At 35.1% G+C, this 15,605-nt stretch overlaps 3 protein-coding genes across 4 annotated transcripts; 2 read left to right on the top strand and 1 right to left on the bottom strand.

The window, feature by feature from the left end:
- Positions 1-207: 207 nt before the first annotated feature.
- Positions 208-7,336, top strand: LOC130815913 (probable ubiquitin-conjugating enzyme E2 24). 2 transcript variants are annotated; one of them, XM_057682441.1, is made up of 8 exons: positions 208-944; positions 2,394-4,576; positions 4,696-4,824; positions 5,485-5,925; positions 6,009-6,072; positions 6,155-6,294; positions 6,382-6,693; positions 6,790-7,336. In XM_057682441.1, exons 2-8 carry the CDS (start codon positions 3,218-3,220, stop codon positions 7,018-7,020), a joined length of 2,676 nt encoding a protein of 891 aa, XP_057538424.1. In that variant the 5' UTR covers positions 208-944; positions 2,394-3,217; the 3' UTR covers positions 7,021-7,336. The 2 variants fall into 2 exon arrangements, with proteins under 2 accessions (XP_057538424.1, XP_057538423.1); XM_057682440.1 differs by having other exon boundaries at positions 313-944; positions 6,152-6,294.
- A 1,129-nt stretch (positions 7,337-8,465) lies between these two features.
- On the top strand, positions 8,466-11,573 carry LOC130815912 (uncharacterized). The gene has a single exon (XM_057682439.1). The coding sequence runs from the start codon at positions 8,684-8,686 to the stop codon at positions 11,444-11,446; it is 2,763 nt and encodes a 920-aa protein (XP_057538422.1). The 5' UTR covers positions 8,466-8,683; the 3' UTR covers positions 11,447-11,573.
- A 145-nt stretch (positions 11,574-11,718) lies between these two features.
- LOC130815914 (pentatricopeptide repeat-containing protein At2g33760) lies at positions 11,719-13,558 on the bottom strand. The gene is given in 2 exon segments (XM_057682443.1): positions 11,719-13,482; positions 13,484-13,558. Coding segments are annotated over 2 exon segments (1,779 nt in total). The 5' UTR covers positions 13,544-13,558; the 3' UTR covers positions 11,719-11,763.
- Positions 13,559-15,605: the final 2,047 nt, after the last annotated feature.

Raw genomic sequence — 15,605 nt, 5'->3', positions numbered from 1 at the left:
GTGATTGTTGTAATTGTAATTATAATAATACACTAAGTCAAGATAAAAAAGGATAAAATGAACTTTAAATGAATTGATAGTAAACTATTTGTAACAACAAAGTGCAACTTCTCTATTTGTACAAAATTTTACATTTAAGCATAGTTAGTGTAAAATTGTCTAACAATATCAGGTATTATATGCACTTTCATTAAAAAAATTTACTACTTTTATTTGTGAGGTACGCCTTTGCTTCATAGGCATACTTCTTTTACTTTGAGTTTGCATTTAAAAATTAGAAAATCATTTTATATATTTAAGTTTAGTGCAAATTCAAACAAACAATAAAAGGTTAAAGTAAAGGAGAGAGTAGCAAGTACAAAGAAAAAACAAATCAAAAACCCATACCGGTTATTAATTGATCATGAAAAAAAAGTATGGAGTTGGTATACACTTGTAGTATATACTATATGCTCCCTCCACTCCTCGTACTATTTAGTTTAGAATTAAGTATCCATTTCTGACTACTTCTACACCACACCATTTTACAGTTTACACTACCAAACTATTAGGAGCAGAATAACAAAAGAAAGAAAGAAATACAGACAAACAGACAGGAACCAAAGAGATCTGCAAACTTCTGAAATGTTGAATGAAGATGAAATGATTTCAATGATTTGGGGAGGATTAACCATTAATGACCCTCTCTGAAAAATTCCCCATCTTTCCTGCTTTCTTCCTCTGACATCTTCTGCTTTTTCTGCAACCCCTTTTGTATTTCTGTTCATATTTACAGTAAAAGTTGTGGTTGATTGTAAGGGAAAAAGATATGAATAAGAGGATAATAATACTGTTTCGACATCTGAGTTTCTATTTTTTCTTCAATTAGTTGTATTTAGAATGGTTTTTCTGAGGATTTAAGGGTAAATGCTCTTTCTTTGATCTTCCCATGATGATGAAAACTGGTATGTTTCTTTTTATTTGATAAAGTTGTTATCTTTTAATCTTTACACCCTTTTTTTGTCTTAATTTCTTGCTTTTGATGTTAATATGTGATATGGGTATGCTCGTTTAGATTCATTGTTTTGATAAAAAAAGGTTTTTTTCTTTTAGATCAATTTGCGAATTACAGCATTAAAGTTTGCACTTTTACGAATTACCGTCTAAATGTTAATTTTTCGAATTACGGCCAACAAAGTATCAAAGTTTGCAGATTCAGACCAAAACATAGAATTCTGACTATTTTAGTGGTCGAAAATTTAGGTCAAGTGGTCGAAATTCAATGTTTTTGGCTCAAATCTGTAAACTTTGATACTTTGGCTGTTATTTACAAAAATAAACATTAAGACTGTTATTTGTAAAATTGATAAACTTTAAGAGTGTAATTCGTAAATTATTCTTTCTTTTATGATTCATTTTTTATATAAAAGTTTATGATTTGAATTTTGTGAGATTTTGTAGGAGGGTTTTTGTTTACTGCATATTGGTTAAATTTTTGTATTTGTGTAAGAAAATTGAAAATTTTTTTTTTGGACTTTTAGTTTGAATTCTGAACCTTATTTTTGGTAGAATTTTGAAGATTTATGAGGTTTGAATAAGGTATAGTAGTATATTGAAGGGCCTAAAACAGTACAAAAAGAATAAGAATTGAAAGAACCTTTTTTTTAATTGAAGATTCACAATAATCCTTGGGTATGTTGATTGAAGAAAGCCTTGTTTTGATTGTAGCATAAGAAGTTAGGCAAGCTACCTATTGAATGTGTTTTTACTTGTTTTGATTCATTTAGAACCGTAAAAAATCTAGATCTTTTATGTTTATACACATGCTCATATACTCGAATCCTGATTTATACCCCCTCCGTCCCAAAGATATGTTTCACCTTTTTATTCATATGAGTCTATTATTTTAATTGATCGGGAACATATCTTTAGAATGGAGGTAGTATGCTACTTTTAGTTGATTATGGCAAACTTCATTTTTAAGCAACATATTTCTTGTCAACAATTGACATAAAACATGGAACTTGAAGATAAATTGGTATTGACAAATTCTTTATTAAGGCCGTCTCATCGTGAGACGGCTTAATATGGGCTGATCTAATATTTAGTTAAAAAAATTGAAAAAAACAGTTTTTCATTTACTTAACTAATTTATTTTTAGTTCCATTTCTTAGTCTATACACATTTGGATGTATTTAGAGGAAAAAGGGGTAACAAAAATGTGCAATAAAAGGAACTTTTCATTCCATTTCCATGTATGCTTGAGATGGATGTGCTTGTGTTGTGATTTATATGCTGCTTTTACAATTTTTGGGCTTCTTTCTAGATAGTGAGTTACAGATGATGTTTGTCGGAAATAACCTCTGTGTTATCAATTGGTCGTGGACAAAACTAAGAATTATATATTTTGACAGGTAGAATGCAATTGTTAATCTGGTTGCTTTGGCTTTTCTATTATGGGCTGGTAGAACCATTAAGTGCTCAATCATCAGTGAATTAGTCTACTGGAAAGATCACGGTTATCCAGGTATTGTGTTGGTCTAGGAAAGTGTTTGTGAACGGATCTTCTCTGGCGGTGAAGTTTTCTGCAGAAATATTGACTCCTTCTTGGGGCAAATCTCCTTTGGCAATATAGTTCTGGTATTCAACCAGAACATAAATGTATTAAACAACTATATAAATATATTTATCTGACGATTTTGCTCTCCCGGGCAAATCTCCTTTGGCAATATAAACTGTGTTTGGAAGAAACCCGTTCTCCCAGCATATATTCATATAAAAATTATACAAAACTCACTACGCTCTTTAGGGCAAATCTCCTTTGGCAAAATAGTACTCATAATTCTATCTGCTTGCTTGTATTCTATCCGGGCTATTAATCAGATTGCCTTCGGCATTTCCTATATCTCGCTCCATTCAAAGTTTACTTCCATTGGTGTGGGAAACTTGTAGCTATAGTTCTTTCTTATTTGTTGGCTACACTTCTACTGATTCACAGTTTAGTTTTTCCTTCTTAAAAAACGTTCGTTCCTCGGGCAAATCTCCTTTGGCAATATTCAGTCCATTTTGTTGGACTATTCTCCTTTGGCAATTGGAGTCATAAACTGACTCCTGTTATCATAAGGGGCAAATCTCCTTTGGCATTCTATCTCCAGTTGGAGATACATATCTATCTCTCGGCAGAGGTAGAAAATCGACTGGGACACTTATCATCAGGTCACGTTTACCGAAGCAGATCATGGCTATGGAATTCTTTGGTGATTCTGATATTGAGAGTTTTAGTGAGACCAGCAGTGATGATCAAGATGATATATTTTCCATCTACAGCGGACACGCTCAGAGTATCTTGTCTAGTCTTGAGGATAGCATTGAAAAAATTGATGATTTCCTTTCGTTTGAGAGAGGTTTCACATATGGGGACATCGTCCGTTCCGCAACAAATCCGTCTGGACAGATGGGTAAAGTAGTGGATCTCAAAATGTGTGTTGATCTAGAAAATGTTTTTGGTGAAGGCATAAAAGATGTCAATTCGGGAAAATTGTTGAGAATGCGGTCTATTTTGGTTGGGGATTATGTGATTCATGGTCCATGGCTTGGAAGAGTCGAGAAAGTCGTTGACAAAGTTGGTGTTGTGTTTGATGATGGATCAAAGTGTGATATCATGGCAACTGATCAAGCAGAAGTGATACCACTCTCACCTAATTTACTCGATGATTCACTTTACCCATATCATCCTGGACAAAGAGTTAGAGTTAGTCGTCCTACAGTGTCTAAACCTGCTCGATGGTTACGTGGAATATCCAATAAGATTAAGCATGATGGAACGGTTGTTTCCGTTGAAGTTGGATGTGTGTACATTGACTGGTTATCTTCTGCTATGATCGGTAATAGCTTGAGCTTACCGCCTCCAACTCGTCTACAAGATCCCAAAAACCTGACCTTGTTATCTTACTTCTCGTATGCTAATTGGCAAATTGGTGATTGGTGCATCCTTCTGTCAGAAACAGCATTTCCGAGAAGGGAGTTGGATTCAAAATTTGATGAGATCTGTTCGATCGTAAAGAAAAAAATCAAAGTAGACGTCATGTGGCAAGATGGTAGTTTCTCACTTGGGTTGGATTCACACACTCTCTTTCCCGTAGGTGTTCTGAATGCTCACGACTTTTTCCCGGAACAATTTGTTCTCGAGAAGACTAGTTCTGATGATCCTGTAACCGCAGTTTATCATAGATGGGGGGCTGTTAGAAGTGTGGATGCAACTGAGAAGACCGTTAAGGTGAAATGGGATAGTACCAATGGTGCTTGTAAAGAAGCTGGTGAACCGAAAATTATGGAGGAAACCGTGAGTGCATATGAACTAGTAGAGCACCCCGAGTATTCCTTTAACATTGGTGACATTGTGTTCATGTCAAATACAAACCAATTTTCCGATCAGTTGAACAAAATGAGCATAGAGGATAGTACTAGGTCGGGAAGTGAAAAATGTGATCTTGATTTGAGTGACCTTAATAGATGTTTCTTGTCCTGTATCGGATATATTATCGGGTTTAAAGATGGAGAAATTGAGGTACAATGGGCTAGTGGAGTCATGGAAAAGGTATGTGTTCTCTGGAACTGCTGCAATTGTCATATATGGAGGATTCTAATATATAAGGGTACATTTTGTGTCATGAACATAGTGTTTATCGTGAGTTTGCTGTTGTTCTTCAATTTCAGGTCGCTCCTTACAAGTTACTCCGCGTGAAAAAGGATGATGGATCTGTTGCTACTCATTTTCTTCAAGAAAATGTTCCCGAGTTCAGAGACGAGATGACTGACTATGAGAAACAATCTGCGGACAATCAGGTGACCTTTCCCAGTAGCCCTCTCCTTGACTCTGTTTAGCTCTAGATTCATACATACATATATCAGTGTGCTCTTTGTAAGCTAGAATTGTAAATATGGTAACATAAATAAAAAGAAAGTTACAATCAGTGTTACATGATTCGCTAATCGACCTTACGAATCGCGAATCGAAAAAAACAATTATGGTCGATTATAGGCTATTTTTGAACCATTTTGGCGAATCGCGAATCGCGAATCCAAAGGCAAACCAACTAGCAAATTATGTTTCACTGGTTACAATCCATTACTCCAATGCCATAAATGGGTCCCACCTGGGGGGTTTGGAGGGCTCGAATGTGCGCAACTTGACTTTTGTTAGTGATAACAAAGAGGTTGTTTTTCGATTGATCCTTAGTAGCAAACAAAAAGGTAAGTACAAGTTAAATTGTGATTTGTAAGAAGCAAAACATAATTAGTATTTTGTGATTTGTGAGAAATAAACATATGTAGTATTTTTTATGGCTAAGCTATGGTATGTCGATTTTATGACGACATGTTTGATGTTTCCTTTTGATAATCACGTGAGGTTTACTTATTGTTTATGCGTTTATAATTGGTATGTGATGAGTGATGACCTACTCTGAGTTGAAAATTAACAAATCAAAGCTTATCTGTGCTCAGAATTTGTCGGAAAGCCACAGTAATGCTGCTGTCGATTCTCAAAATGGCCATGGAAGTTCACATTTCCTTAGTCTTTCTCAAGCGGCTTTCGGATTGATTACTAGTATTGCTTCTAATTTCTTCAAATCACATGCTTCAACATCCCTGTCACATCCTATGTCATGCACCCATGCAATCGATGAAACCGAAATCGGAAGTTTCGATGAGCAAAACCTTGAATCATGCGACAACTTTTCATATTTCCACACACCGAAAACTAGAGACTTTGATAATAGCAACGTGAGTTCAAAGCAGGATGTTGATAAGGACTTGGCGAACACAGAGCCACGTCCTGCAACTAAAACTAAAGGCTTACGAAAGTTCAAACAGTTTGATGTCGTGGACGATTGCTCTGGCCATCACTTTGCGGATTCTGCTGGAAATGGAGCTACATCGACCCAGGCAAGGCTATAATCTGTTAAGTATCACCCACCAAGATTAACTTGCTTAAACATTCAATCATGCTTTTCAATTTTTCTTTGCAGATGAGAATAGGTTGGTTGAAAAAGGTTCAGCACGAATGGAACATTCTCGAGAAAGATCTTCCCGGTAAGAGCATAATCAAAACATCTTCATTTTCTGAATTGTTTTTCCTTGATCTTCTGCTAACGTAATTTTTGTCTTAAAGTAGAAAGTATATATGTTCGAGTTTATGAGGATAGAATAGATTTGCTTCGTGCGGCCATTGTTGGTGCTCCCGGAACTCCGTATCATGATGGGCTTTTCTTCTTTGATATAGTGCTTCCTCCGGATTATCCTAATGTTCCTCCTGTAAGTATTCCCTTCGTTCGTTCTTTTTTTAACTTAACTTTAAGGGTGGGAATCTAATCTAATATTGTATTCTGTAATCTCGCGCAGCTGGTGCATTACCACTCGGGTGGTTTACGTCTCAATCCAAACCTTTACGAGTCAGGAAGGGTGTGCCTCAGTCTTCTCAACACATGGACAGGCACAGGATCTGAAGTTTGGAATCCCGGAAGCTCAACTATTCTCCAAGTTCTTCTCTCTCTTCAGGCTCTTGTGCTTAACGAAAAACCCTATTTTAATGAGGCGGGCTATGATGAACAGATAGGAAAAGCAGAGGGAGAGAACAACTCGGTGAGCTACAACGAAAATGCATATTTGGGTACTTGCAAATGCATGCTATACCAACTCCGGAAACCACTCAAGGTTCGGTCATCACTTTTTACCCCAAATTTGTTCGAATTTTATAAAAAAGAGGTTGAATTCGTCTCAAAGTACTTTTATTCTTTTACATTCGTGCAGCATTTCGAAGAGCTTGTCGAGGAGCACTTTGAAAGACAATCTACGATGATTTTATCCGCTTGCAAAGCTTATATGGAGGGAGCGCCGATTGGTTTCCAGACCAATAGTGAGCTTGAAAAGGGAAATTCCAAAGGCTTCAAGATTATGCTAGCCAAGCTCTTTCCCAAGCTTGTGCAAGCATTTTCCGAAAAGGGAATCAATTGCGGCCAGTTTATCGAGCCAGAAAATTGACAAACCGGTGACAGGCCAGATAATCGAGCCAGGCAAGTCATGAATTGTACAATGTGTAAAATAGAAATGTATCCTTGATTCACTTTTCACAATATTTTCTCAGAAAATAGGTGAAAAATAGATGAATGTAATAAATAAAAATATGGGATGTGTGCTTGTGAAGAAGTTTGTTTTGTGTGTGCTCCCCAGAAGTCAAATCTTCTGCTTGATTACTTTACAATTTCATTGTGTTTGTAAAATATGTTCTGCTGTTATTTGATTGTAGTAATTGTAACATATGATTATGTGTGAAGTAAAAGTAGAAACTATTGTATGATTTATGAGTTTTCATGCATAAGTTTATGTTGTTTTATGTGCATACAAGATCATAAGGTGTCCAGCTCTATAGAGTCCTAACAATAATAGACATCAATTATTACTTTAAGTTAATTAGATAACTTGGGGTAAAATCGACCGTTTTTCTTTAGTTCTCACTGTGAAGGGAGTATAGGTATGGATTGTTCGTCACCTTTTCTCACCTAAATTTTGCTTTCAGGCGGAATATTAGATATGTTGATGACGAATTAGATAACTTATATCCGGATCTTCTAAAGCTAAACCTCTAAATAATTAGTGCATTATTACTCACTGGATACCTTAGTACTTTGTATTTCCTAAATTTGTCTCATATTTTGTTTTGAGTACGATATATTAAATTTATTTTATTTTTATTTTTAATTGACAATTATACTTTTTAAATTCTCATTTTGACATTTATCCTGTTTTTCAATTCACTTTGATTTTCTAACCAATTAACTCAAAGGCAAAATTCATCAGTGTCTGAATAGTCAATAGAGTTTGAGAGGGAATAGTCAATAGCCGGTCAAACAGAAACTCGTTAATTTAGTGGAAATTTATGAGTGTTGACGCAAGCAATGAGGAAAGATTCTGAATATTGGCATATAAATATTGAATGTCCACGTATGATTACACCTACACTTATATTTTTTAAAATAATACCTGATTCATTAAAAAGTCATACGATATTTATATCAGAGATAAAGATTAGTAAGTACATAATAGCTTTAACCAGATATAATTCAAAATCAATAAAACTACAATTATTGTACTTGAAATCTGACCATTCTGAAAATCTTCTTTCACATCGCTGTTTGATACAGAGTCTTTTACTAGGGATCTTTCAATCTGTTGTCGTTCGAAAATAAAATTGAATTTAATGTTGGTAGTAATTGCAATTTTTGCATCTTTTTAATTTAAAAATAGTTTTTATTTATATTTTTTGATTTCATTTCTTTTTATCAAATTTTAGTTTAACATTACATGAACACAAATTTGTATTTTGTGATTTAAAAAAAATAATAAAAATAAAATTGTATCTGTAATCAAACTTCACCAAATAAAAATTACATTTCAATCAATTTAAAATCAAAACTCAATCTTGTTTCTTTAGAGCGAAATCAAAAACAGAATGTAAATCCGACTGAAAACCGACATTGAATTAGCATATTGCTCCAACTCCAAGTTGTCACTACTCACAAGTTGCCAACTTATCATTGAGCCCACAAGAGTTATTTTCTAAGTCAACCCAATAAAATTAAGAACAAACCGAACACTATCATTTTTCAGATTTTCTAAGCATTGTTTTCACTCTTAACACCCAAAAATGAACACTAAAACCCTTCACTTCACAAATCTCTTCATCTTCATCTCAATTTTCTTTCAATTCATCACCCAATCTTTCTCTCAATCATACATTCCATCTTTCCATCATTCCTCTTCAATACTTTACTCTCAACATTGTTCTCAAATCATCCCTGAGTCAACCCAAACCCATCCTTACTTCAGCCCTCATTTTCCCTCTTTTTACAGTGCTTATGTCATTAATGGTGATCAATTCCTTGGACCCAATTCACAGATCACTGCAAATCTCATCCCACAAAACGTTTTCAAAACTAGTTCTAATGGGATTTTCAAGTTTCAAGCTCTTTTGGGGATTAGAATCAATTGGTCTAGGTTTACGACCGGAAGATATTTGCTTAATGTTCATGGAGGACCCCGATTTCGAGCTAATAAAAGGAATATGAGGTTTCAGCTTTCTGGTTATTGGGATTCTTCATCTGGGCAACTTTGTATGGTTGGATCAGGAACAAAGAGACAGATTAACGGTAAAGATTTGAAACTTGATGTGATTTTTAAATCTGTTTATCCTAATAGTACTGTTATTAATAATAGTTTAATTACTGGAACTTTAGAAAGTTTGAATTCTGTTGGTAGTGATACTTATTTTAAGCCAATTTCTATTATGAGTTTTGCTAAAGCAAATTATGAATATTCATTAATTAAGAAAGAGATTTCTGGTGGAGATGTGGGAAGTTTTGATTTTGATAATAATAGTAGTTCTTCGGTTAGTGTAGGGAAGAGGTTTGGAAATTGTTATCAATTTGCTAATTTAGAGGAGTATTTTGAGTTGGGATATAAGAAGGATTGTGATGATAGGAATTGTAGTTGGATTGATGGTGTTTTTGGGTTTATGCCTAGGTTTATGTCATTGAATGAAATTGATTGTTCAGAGCAGATGATGGTTAGGGTTTCGTTTTCCTTTTCGAATGTAAGTGATGTTCGAAATGGTTATCGACAACGATTGGATCCGAGTAGGGCTTTGGTAGCTGAGGGAGCTTGGAATGCTGAGAAGAATCAACTTTTGTTTGTTGCTTGCCGGATTGTGAATTTCACAAAAGAGCCATTGAGTGCTAGTATTGATGATTGTTCGATTAGGGTGAATTTTACGGTGGCTGATACATTGACGATTAGAGATTCTAGTGTGATTAGTGGACATGTTTGGAGCGTTAAGAGTAAGGATGAACCAGATTACTTCGATAGGATTGAAATTCGTGCTTCGGGATCTAGGAGAGCAGCACTTCCTGACATGAAATATAAGTATACTGTGATTGATAAAGCCAAGAAGTTTTGTGCAGAGAAGGTATATATTAAGGAAAAAGGAAAGAATTACCCTGAACCCTATTCCCAGGATATGAAATTCGACATGGAGGTGAGAAATAGCAAGGGAAACCGAGCCTGGGGCAAGGCTTATCCTGTGTTTGTTGGTGATCGTTTTGTGCAGAATATTTATCCATATATGCAATCTCGGCTGATACCAAATCAAAACTCTGCTGTGAATGATAGCGTGCATGGGTCGGTAAATGTTGCCTATCGGTTAACTTTCTTTCCGAAAGATGAATTCAAAGTGGGTGGTAGATCATTTGCAATGAACGAAACAATACGTATATCTGCTGAAGGGATATATGATACTGAAACTGGACGTCTTTGTATGGTGGGCTGTTGGAATCTTGAAAATGATGGAAGTGCTCCTTTGAATGCAAGTACATTGGATTGTGATACTTCTGTCAAGCTGCAGTTCCCTCCTCGTGATTCGAGTGTTAAGGTTAAGGGGACTATTGAAAGCAAACGTGAAAACTCAGACCGTCTTTACTTTGACCATCTCGATGTTTCTTCAACTTCACTTACCACGATACAAGTAACCAAAGCTTTCTGGAGGATGGATTTCGAGATTACTTTGGTTTTGATTTCTAATACTCTAGCATGCATCTTTGTCGGGTTGCAGCTATTTCATGTGAAAAGGAATCCAAATGCCCTTCCATTTATTTCAGTTATAATGCTCGTTGTAATCACCTTGGGACATATGATTCCCTTGCTGTTGAATATGGAAGCGTTTTTCTTGTCGAGTCCTAGCAAGCGAACTGTGCTTTTCGGAAGTGGTGGATGGCTAGAGGTGAATGAAGTTCTAGTCCGGGTGATCACAATGGTTGTATTTCTCCTGGAGTTCCGTCTCTTGCAACTGACTTTGTCCGCTAGAGGAGATGATGATAGTTCGAAAAACTTGTGGGAATGTGAAAAGAAAGTCTTATGTTACACGTTGCCGCTATATGTAGTCGGAGCATTGATCGCTTGGATAATACAACTATTGAGGGGTTCACCTGTGACTACGTACCAGCATTACAGTGTAAAGTCAAACCCGTCCCTTCCATTTTGGAACGATATGAAGTCGTATGCAGGTTTCATCCTGGATGCGTTCCTTCTCCCTCAGATAATGTTCAATGTGTTCTCCGACTCGAAGGAGAGGGCCCTTGCTGTTCCATACTATATCGGAACAACAGTTGTTCGGCTGTTGCCACACGCTTATGATGTGTTCAGAAGTCATAGCTCTTCCTGGAACTTTGATCCATGGTACATATATGCAGACCCGCGAATGAATTTCTACTCCACTACATGGGATATCCTCGTTTCTTGTCTCGGCCTGTGTTTTGTTGCCCTCATTTTCTTGCAGCAGTGGCTTGGTGGGCGATGGGTTCTTCCGAAGAGATTTAGCAAGATTGTTGAATACGAAAAAGTTCCTATCGGATTGTAGGTAGCAATAAGTGATTCAGTGAAATGTCGATAATCTTAGCGTGCTGTTTGGATTTTTTCTGCCCCCTTTTGGGGAACGTACATTAAGTCCTGTTCTGTTGAACGAGAATATTTCATTGTGCAGCTTTCATACTTGTTTGTTGAATATCACAATTATGTTAAAGCCTTCATCCATATTAACTGGAACCGGCTACATGAACCAAAATGAATTAACACAAGAGATATTGCTAATAAAGATTTGGATCAATATGTTAATAGTACTTAACACCCCAATGCTCTGTAAATCAAAACTGTATTTCCATCTGCTGATATTACAAATTACCAATAATCAGCACAAGAACATACTCCGTCTCTAAAATGATGAAAACGAAGCTTATCTCTGACTACAATTTCTCTCTTAATAATACTAGAAATCAACTTAATTGCCAAATGACAATCCTCACACATTCTCAAGTTCTTCACAATCCTAATTACAGATGCATCATTCTTACACTTCATCAGTCCAAACGCCAATGCGAGCTTTTCGCTGTGATATCGAAGAGCATACTCCGTCTCCTCTTCTTCCAACTCGTGAAGGACCGACTCTCGAGTTGAGACATACCCGACTTCACTAATCCTCCTCATTAGATCATCCAAGTACCCGTAAAGCTCGATGGATTCAGGATGAGACTTGTCTCCCATGCTAAACAAATAAGTCCTTTGATCAACTTCTATTGTGCTATAACCAACATGTTTCTTCAACTTTTTCTTGATCATTATGTTTCTAACTTTTTCCACTCTTTCCATTTTACCAGCTAATGCATATACATTTGATAATGTAACATAATGCCCTGGATTTTCTGGCTCCAATGCTAAGAGTTCTTCAGCTGCTTCAATTCCTAGATTGAAATCTTTGTGCATCTTACAAGCTCCAAGCATTGCAGTCCAAACTGCAGGACTCGGTCTCTTTAGCACCCTAACATGTTCGTATGCATCGTTGAGCAAGCCAGCTCTTCCGAGCAAATCAACCATACATACATGATGTTCAACTCCAGGCACCACACCATGATCATTTCTCATGCTCGAAAATATTGATCGACCTTCATTTACCATCCCAGCATGAGCACAAGCTGATAAGATAGCCACAAAAGTAACTTCATTTGGAGAAGGTCCATAATTTTGCATTGAATTGTATATCTTTATAGCTTCTTTACCATACCCATGGATTCCATATCCTGATATCATAGCAGTCCAAGCAACAACATTTTTATCTTTCATCACATCAAATACTTCCCTTGCTTTTCTCACATTCCCACATCTAGCATACATGTTAATCAATGATGTCCCAAGCACAACATCGACCTCAGAACCATGTTTAACTATGTAATCATGAACCCAAGAACCTAACTCCAATGCACCCAATTGAGCACATGCCGATGAAACCCCAACAAAAGTAACCGAATCAGGATGAAAACCCGAGTTTACCATCAAACCAAACAAGTCAACAGCATCTTTACACAACCCATTTTGTTCATAGCCAGAAATCATAGCATTCCAAGCAACAATACTTTTGTTAGGCATTTCATCGAACACCTTACGAGCACTACCAACTTCACTACATTTCCCATAAAAAGAAACCAAAGAAGTTTGAACAAAGGAATCTAAGCTAAATCCATTAATCACGGCATGTGAATGTACAGATTTACCCAATTTAAAGGCACAAACATTAGCACAAGATTTGATCAAAGAAGTAAAAGTATAGTTTGTGGGCGGAATCAAACATAAAATCATGTGTTTGTAGAAGAAAACGGCGTCGTTCAAGAAACCAAGTTTGGAAGAGATTCTGATAAGGGAATTAAAGAGATAAGAATCTGGATTTGGGATTGCCAAAGAGAGTTTTTTAGCGTACTTTATGGAGGAAGGAGAAGAACAAGCTAAAATGGTGAGTTTAGTGAACAAAGATAAGTTGCGATGAGCACCAGAGATGATCAGGTGGGCGTGCACTTGTTTTAGCTGTTTTAGACGATGACCTGCTCGTACTAGAGCTTGGTACGGTGATAATGGTGGCAATGATGATGGTGATTGTAAGTGCTTTGGTTCTTCCATGGAAATTAGCCATGGTCCCATAGAGGAATAAAGGGTGAAACCAAAGAATTTAAAAGTTGGAAAATTAGTTCAAGTTTGGTGGAAAGACGTCAATTCAATCAAAAACTTAATCTATTAATTGAAGATTTATTGTATGTTAACTTTATACTCTATCACGCCCTTTTATAAGAGAGCTTTTTGGGATATAACTCGTAGAAGTGTGGATGCAACATTCATGGTGCTAAATAGAGGTGTTCATAACCGGGTATCCAACGTTGTAAATTAAGAGACAATGTCAATAATCAACAATTAAATATAAAGTGATTGAGTCGGTGGGTACCCTTTGTAAATTAGATTGCGGCCCATGACTCGACCCGTAACTTATAATTATTTGATCTTGTGACCCGCCATTTAAGATGCGGTTTGGCAGGTCAAGGGGTCGGGTCAAGCGGGTCGGTTTTTTTGAACAGGTTTAGTGCTAAATATTCTACTTGAAATGAGAGGTGAACAAAGATTTGAGCTTACAACTATTTTTCTCACGTTAGCTTCTGATACCATGTAAAGAGATCAATTCAACTAAAAACTTAAGTTGATGGTTAAAACACCAAGATATGTTATTAAATATATGTCATTGGTGTAAAGTCAAATTTAATTCGAATCAATACAATTTTGATTTGAGTTGGTTATATTACGATTTGTGGATCGAATTAATTTATGGTAGGTCAGATTAAAGCTAAATTTATTTTGATATCTAGCAAGATTAAAGTCAAGTTTGAGTTATGTCACAATGGGTGGAAATTGAGTTTGATTATCAATCACACACTCTTGAAAATAAGATATAGCTTAATAACTACATAATAGTTATAATTCGAGAATAGATTATTTGATTTATTTAACAATCTCTATATTATAATGTATTGCTTTTAAATTACAAGAATCTATCTATCTGTAATTCGAAAACGACATTATAATAGTTATAATTCAAAAATAAGTCTAAATTATATAAAAAAAAACCTATCATTTATATAATATATTGTTATTGCCTTATTGGTGTGACTTTGACTTAATGGTAGTCCACCTTAGATAACTAACCTAATTTTTTAGAGTTTGAATTCTTGATGTATGTTAAGCTCAACTGTCATTGATAAAAAAGTCAAGGCCTCAATTCAAACAAGTCAAAATAATTTAGTTTGGTTTAATAGGAAGGTTTATAAAAAGCTAATGAAAAATGTACGTTAGAATGTAAAGATAGTATCAATATTAAAATATAGATTGGCAGGCATACAAACAATTGTTGAGCTGCCACCCCCATAACACTCAATATTCGATTCTCTTTTCCACTACCGTTGCAAATTTAGAAGTATAAGTTACAATTACAAGTATATTCTCTTTTAATTTAATTTAAAAAGTAGAAATTAAAAGCAATTAATTGAATCAAATAAAAGTGTCATAGAAACGTTCGTCAGCGACAATACTTTTATGAATTATTATAATAAAAAAATAAGTCTAGACGTATATTTTAAAATTGTTGAAAAACACTATTTTATGTAGTGGTTGAATGTTTTTTCTTTTTGTAAGGTCCATTTAAAGATGTATTTAAAGCAAATATTTTTTAAAATTTATTTTGAAAGGGTATTCAAAGCATACATGATGCAATATATATCCGACTTTAACTCAATTTTAAAAATGAATTTTATAATTACATAAAAATCATTGTGAACATAATATTTAATTTCAGTCCGACTTAAAATACCTAATTCGATGACCAAAATCAACTCCGGGTGACTATTTAATAGTAACTATAGGCTGCCTACAAGGCATTATCGAAATTCATATTCATTTAAAAAAGCCAAATGTTATCCAACATTTTAAGGCGTTCATTAACAAGAATAATGATATAATTAAAATTGTCAATTATAAAACAAAATAAAAAATATAAATAATATAATACAATCTTCATTTCTCGAAGATGTTTCCATTTTTCATTTTTGGCGTTACATTTGTTATTCCCATAAAAAATATTTTTATTTATATCACAAATTTTGGAGAAATAACCTTATTAATCCCAATTATAAAATTTTAATTTAATAATACTT

The sequence above is a fragment of the Amaranthus tricolor genome, chromosome 6, assembly GCF_026212465.1.
Source record: "Amaranthus tricolor cultivar Red isolate AtriRed21 chromosome 6, ASM2621246v1, whole genome shotgun sequence".
Classification (NCBI taxonomy): domain Eukaryota; kingdom Viridiplantae; phylum Streptophyta; class Magnoliopsida; order Caryophyllales; family Amaranthaceae; genus Amaranthus; species Amaranthus tricolor.
Note: the sequence above shows the minus strand (reverse complement) of the source record. Positions and strands in the feature narration are given on the sequence as shown.

Bases quoted from the DNA above. Each gene is read 5' to 3' on its own strand.
- LOC130815912 (XM_057682439.1), top strand. From the start codon at position 8,684: ATGAACACTAAAACCCTTCACTTCACAAATCTCTTCATCTTCATCTCA.
- LOC130815913 (XM_057682440.1), top strand. From the start codon at position 3,218: ATGGCTATGGAATTCTTTGGTGATTCTGATATTGAGAGTTTTAGTGAG. The intron at 4,577-4,695 runs GTATGTGTTCTC...CTTCAATTTCAG, and splicing joins CTAGTGGAGTCATGGAAAAG to GTCGCTCCTTACAAGTTACT. The intron at 6,073-6,151 runs GTAAGAGCATAA...TTTGTCTTAAAG, and splicing joins TCTCGAGAAAGATCTTCCCG to TAGAAAGTATATATGTTCGA.